Consider the following 6,962-nt stretch of genomic DNA (forward strand, 5'->3'; position numbering starts at 1 on the left):
GTTAGTTAGTTAGTTAGTTAGTTAGTTAGTTAGTTAGTTAGTTAGTTAGTTAGTTAGTTAGTTAGTTAGTTAGTTAGTTAGTTAGTTAGTTAGTTAGTTATTTTGTTAATATTATATAAATAACTGTATTAGTTTAGTGTATTAACAAATCGGCACAGTCGCACTCACCCATCCCACATGCCTGCTGTACACTTTACGTTTAAATGAATTTTTGACCCTCAAAATATTGTCAACAGGACTTTATCTACTTTGGCCTCTTTGTCTGTTGATTGAAAAAAGGACATTAAGATTTCAAATTGTTTTGTTTGTGTATTGGTATTTATTAACTAATTTCTTTGTTATAGATATATTTAACCGAAGGTCAAATATTTTTTGACAAAAATTAAAACTTTGCTTCTATATAGTTCATTGAATTAAATTGATATTTAAGTCAACATCTTTATAAACTCATACTTTTTAACACACACACTTTATTAAACAAAATTATAAAGCAAAAGCAAAAAAAAACTTAAACAATTTCACATAGTTGGGAAAGAAAAAACCTTAAAAAAGGTAAAACACTTTAGAGGTTAAAGTTTGATAAACTATTTTCTATCGGGGTTAAAGTTGGTTGTATGTAAATATATTCAACATGTAATGTTGTGGATGGGTAAATGTAAATATGTATATACAAATATGTAGTTGGGAAATTTCATATCAAGATAGCTAACAGCGTTTTACCTATATCAAGGTTGTATTATATGACGAAAGGAAATTTCATTATTACTTTGTTTTAAATTAAGTACTTTAAGATTCTTAACTAAAAATATTTACAAATAAGAATGTGAATACCTGATCAAAAGTAATGTTTCTTTATTATTAAAGTTTTTAATAATTTTTTCTGTTGTACTGCTATTAAATATTACTCTTTTCTACATTATCATTACTAAATATTAATGGTCATTATTTATAGATTATTATATGAACTACGTTATTGAGTAAGAAAGATAAAAAAACACAATTTATATTAATACTTTGTACAGGTAAATGTATGTATATTCGTAAATTTATTACCTTTATCATTATTTATAACTTAGACTCACAGTTTAACCACATATACATTCGTTAGAATAGTGTCATAACTAAATATGTTATCTAATCTAGACCATACTATAATCTAGACTATAAACCAGACTACAAACTAAACTATAGACTATACTATAGTCTAGACTATATACTAGACAATAGACTAGACTATAGCCTTGAATATTGAGTTGACTATAGACTAGACTACAGACTAGAATATAGGCTACACAATATACCAGAAAATAGACTATACTATAGACTAGACTATAGACTATACTATAGACTAGACTATAGACTAGACTATAGACTAGACTATAGACTAGACTATAGACTAGACTATAGACTAGACTATAGACTAGACTATAGACTAGACTATAGACTAGACTATAGACTAGACTATAGACTAGACTATAGACTAGACTATAGACTAGACTATAGACTAGACTATAGACTAGACTATAGACTAGACTATAGACTAGACTATAGTCAATTGAATATGCAATGGAATAGTCATTTTACTATTCCATAGACTAGATTAGTTAATAGACTAGTCAGTAAACTAGCTTATTAACTAGACAATAGACTAGCTCATAAACTAGTTAATAGACTTCCTATTCACTAATCTATATTGGTCCATAGGCTAGTCTATGGACTCTACAGGTGTCTATCGTTTATTAAAAATAAATTAATTGCTTTTCTTCTTGAAATAATATTCATTTTATATAACAACAACAATATAAATTTTTAATTTCAGAATTCCCGAGCAACGAGTAGCAACTTTAGTAATTTAATATATATTTTGTTAACAGCAAATAAAAAAAATCCTTTAACTAAAGTATCTCATAAAAATGTTGTTAACAATTAAATTTATTTGAAGTATGTAACCCCAGTTACAGCAGCTTTTATTAAAATTTACTTTTGATGATTTAATGAAAATTTGTCCATCCAACAAAGAACAATAACAACAACTTAAAATTAATACCACTAAATTATATAAAAATATTTATTTTATTATTATATATTTCTAAAGAAATAAACCCAATTGCCACTTATTTCCGTTTGTCTTTACATTCTTTTAGGTTCCATCAACATCAACAAATACACAACAAATTGCGACTGTATCCCACCTGGTAGCATTAGCACATCAAACACATCAAACGTTGTCCAAGACACAAGAACAAGAACAACAACAGCAACAAGGGACAACAATACAATCAATGGCCACAACAACATCATCATCATCATTAAAAACAACGACATCAATAAAAACAACAAAATCTTGTTTAACACAACCCGTGCAAGTACAAGAAAATCCTTTAGAGCCTTTGAAAACATGCTCTGCTACAATGGCAACAAAAGCAGCTGTTACAGGCGGAGTAACAGCAATCACAGCACAATCACAACTACCCATTTGTACAGCTGCCATGACAACTAACGAAATACCAGCGATATCATCATCAGCAACGACCAATGGTACTGCTGTGATTAACAACAACAACAATAATAATCATCATCACCATCCAACGTTAGAGGTATTAGCGGATCCTCAATTGCAGCAGCAATTAGAACAAGTGCAACAACAAACACGAAATTGTGAAAATGCTGCACAAACACCCACAACACCAGCTGCTGACTGCGAAGCTGGTGGTGTGCCCAGTACAGCACCCGCATCAACCAGCATCATGCATAAAACTCAAGGTGCCAGTACCTCAAATGCCACAACAATCACATCAATATCAGCCTTATCACCCCAGACACCCACGGTAACGACACCCTCCTCGGCTCCATTACCACATACCTCGCACACGCCAAATCCTCCCTCCGCATATGCTTCGAGTCAAGTAACGCCCGTTGCCCGATCTAAACATCAACAACAGCAATTGTCCAGCATATCGAATCCCATGCACAAGGTGACAAAAAGAAAAGAAACACTGGAGGCGAAACGTGAACGCAAAGCGGCCAAGACATTGGCCATTATAACGGGAGCTTTTGTTGTTTGTTGGCTGCCGTTCTTTGCCATGGCCCTGATATTGCCGCTATGCGAGAGTTGTGAAATTAATGATGCGGTCGCCTCATTTTTCCTATGGTTGGGCTATTTCAATTCAACGCTAAATCCTGTCATCTACACCATTTTTAGTCCGGAATTCCGTCAGGCCTTTAAGCGTATACTATTCGGCGGTCATAGACCGGTACACTATCGCAGTGGTAAATTATAAAAATACTATAATGATAAAAAGAATACTTTAGGTGAGTAAACATTTATTTAATATAAAATTAATTTAATTTAGTTTTAAAGTAAATAGTTTGTAAGTTCAATTATAAATGTATATGAGATGAGTTTAAATGTGACGAATGCGATTTATTTATAGCACATATTATTAACAAGACTATAGACTAGACCATACACTAGACAACAGTGTCGAATATAGACTAGACCACAGGCTAGACATTACTATACTATAGATTCAACTCAAGACAATACTATTGAATAGACAATAAACTATACAATAAACTAGATCATAGACAAGACTAGACCATAGACTCTAGACTAAAATATAGAAGGATATATAGATAAGGCTGTACACTAGACTATATAATAGACTAGAACACAGACTAGACTTTAAACCAGACTATAGACTCTACTAAAGACTACACCCTAGGCTATACAATATACTATACTTTAGACAAGACTACAGACTAGGCCTAAGACTAGATCATAGACTATAGATCGGTGTATTAGCTCGACTTTAGACTAGACTATAGACTAGACTACACACTAGGCTATAGACTCGAATATGGAATAGACTCGACTATAGGAGCGACTATAAAAAAGACTGTAGACTAAACTATAGACTAGATTATAGAAAAGACTATAGACTATTTTGTTTGTTAATTAATTATTTAGTTAGTTAGTTAGTTAGTTAGTTAGTTAGTTAGTTAGTTAGTTAGTTAGTTAGTTAGTTAGTTAGTTAGTTAGTAAGTTAGTTAGTTAGTTAGTTAGTTAGTTAGTTAGTTAGTTAGTTAGTTAGTTAGTTAGTCAGTTACATTTTGAGTTTCAAAATTATTTATCTCAATTATGAAAACTAGTCTAGCTGTACATATATATTACAAAACGTAACCAATACCACTTTAGAAACACACAACTTAAATACCAATATACACATATCCAATGTTTATACTTATATGTATGTATGTACATGCGAGTTCATTTCGATAGAATAATGCTCTATACGACTATGCTATGCCAATTCTCATATTCAAAAAAAAAAATACGTCACTAGTTATATCCCTAATATACATGCGAGTTCATTTCGATTGAATAAGTGTGTAAATAATTGCAAATTTTACGACACTTCAAATAGTATCAGAGTAGTTTCATAAAGAATTTATTGAATTATACCTATAAACGTATGTGTATAATAAATTTCAATGTGTTTAAAATGGTGTCTTATGTCTCAGCACCTGCCGTAGATAAATATTTAATTATACGACTGGTAGGCAGGAAGGATATTAATGAATCCAACACTGTAACAAAAGTGTAGTAGGTTTTCTATAGAGTATAGCATAGATTATATCCTAGACTATAAAGTGGTGTATAGACTACAGTATGGAAAAAATTGTGGACTGCACTATACGATAGACAAGACTACATGCTAAATTATCGACTAGATCATACATTAGACAATAGATTTTGGATTAGACTTTAGACTAGAATAGACTAGACTATAGTCTATAGACAAGACTATAGACTAGACCTTAGTCTAGACCATAGATCAGTATATTAACTTTACTGTAGACTCTATTATAGACTAGACTATAGACTAGACTATAGACTAGACTAAAGACTAGACTATAGACTAGACTATAGACTAGACTATAGACTAGACTATAGACTAGACTATAGACTAGACTATAGACTAGACTATAGACTAGACTATAGACTAGACTATAGACTAGACTATAGACTAGACTATAGACTAGACTATAGACTAGACTATAGACTAGACTATAGACTAGATTATAGAGTAGACTATAGACTAGACTATAGACTAGATTATAGAGAAGACTATAGACTTGACTGTAGACTTGATTATTGACTAGGCTTTAGTCTGGACTACCTTCTAGATTTTATATTAGACTATAAACTACACTTTACACCATCGCCTGGAATATATAGACTGTATCTACACTTTATATTAGAGAAGGATTTGACTATTCAAATTAACATTCAAATTTTATTCATTTGAACTTTTTTCTCTCAGTATATATTCAATTTGATGTAACTATAATGTTGCCATCTACTGACGGTGTGTATTGATAGACCGTATGTAAAGCAAAGTGTCATATCAATAAACCACTCCATCTCTCGCACTTATAAACAGATATACGCACTCATAGAAACCTAGTGCTTCTACATATTACCTAAAAAAAACAAATGTAAATGACACTATAATAGCAACAGTGCACATTGGAGCATATTGCATAAAAAGCTAATTTCAGAAAGTTACAGAAATATATGTATACATAAATATGTGTGTATTTCTATCATCCAAAACATACATTCATTGGGCTTATAATAGATTAAAAGATCCACTAACGGATCTAGCATTGTATGATGCTTCCATCATATTTGAGTAAAACAAAACGTAATATGAATAAATCTGAGATATAGATTTCTATCTATTTTGATTATCGCTCCCACTGTGACGAATAAAAAATCAATTATGCATCATAGTTAAAAGGTGTTATGCGGAGATTGCTAAAATACACAGAAATGGATGAAAGCTTAGCATTCAATTTTATCGAATTTATGTAAAAAGTTGTTACAATATTTTCCAAATAAAAAAATAAGAAGATTATGTGTAAAATGAAAAAAAAAACTATTAATGCTTGACATATGTAAATAAACTAAAATTCGTTTGAAGAGCATAAAAATATTCAAATCCCAATGATGCAACTATTGCATTTAACATATCAATCAAATGCATTTCCAAAAACTATGTTTTATTTGCCTTTCTAATAAATAATTGAAGATTTTAAAAAAATTGATCGGTTTGTTAGAAAGAACACTAAGTTCAAAACAATTCAATATTATTAACAAATAAATGGTGTTTGTTAAACAAACAAAATAAAACAAATAATAATAACAATTAATCAGCATTGTTTCTCAATTTAACTGATTGTATATGAAAATCAAAACCTCGTACTGCCAAAAATCACATTAACATACAAAGCCCTAAACATTCATTTATTCATTCTTTCGACGCTCCCATGTTATCAAATATATTACTTATAGTAGAGTATTATTTTTATTATCATTATTCGAATCCTTAATTAACTTTTGGAAAAAAATACATTACTGCCTACACATAAATTTAACTTTAATTAGATAATAAATATGAAAATGAATTATTGCAATGTGATGCTGAAATGATGAAATTAATGCTAAACATTCATAATAATATACAAAAGTAGATATGTACTTATGTATGTATGTATTTATATCTGGAACAAAATACGTAAAAATGGCACAAATTTATATACTTAATTTATGTATCTAAGTATAAATAACATTTCATGAATGTATTTTATATTCAAAATACATCAAAATATATCAAGCAAATGGAATTCTATACAAACGAAATACACGCATAAAATTGAAACCCAATTCGCAAACTGTATTACACTGTCAGAAATGTTATTTGTTAGAATTGTTCGTAACTTTGTTAAGATATTAGACTATAAACTATACAATGCCCTAAATGAAAGGTTAGACTATAAAGTAGTCCATAGACTAGACTATAGACTAGACTAAAGACTAGACTATAGACTAGACTATAGACTAGACTATAGACTAGACCATAGACTAGACTATAGACTAGACTATAGACTAGACT

General features: G+C 30.2%; 1 protein-coding gene across 1 annotated transcript in view; it reads left to right on the plus strand.

The window, feature by feature from the left end:
- Window positions 1-6,962, plus strand: part of LOC111688322 (5-hydroxytryptamine receptor 2A-like) — a 24,949-nt gene that overhangs the window by 17,540 nt on the left and 447 nt on the right. Inside the window, exon 2 of the mRNA XM_046954164.1 lies at window positions 2,145-3,312. Coding sequence (XP_046810120.1) covers window positions 2,145-3,281 — 1,137 coding nt within the window. The 3' untranslated portion in view covers window positions 3,282-3,312. The remainder of the gene's footprint in view (window positions 1-2,144; window positions 3,313-6,962) is intronic.

The sequence above is a fragment of the Lucilia cuprina genome, chromosome 6 (genome assembly GCF_022045245.1).
Source record: "Lucilia cuprina isolate Lc7/37 chromosome 6, ASM2204524v1, whole genome shotgun sequence".
In the NCBI taxonomy this organism is placed as follows: domain Eukaryota; kingdom Metazoa; phylum Arthropoda; class Insecta; order Diptera; family Calliphoridae; genus Lucilia; species Lucilia cuprina.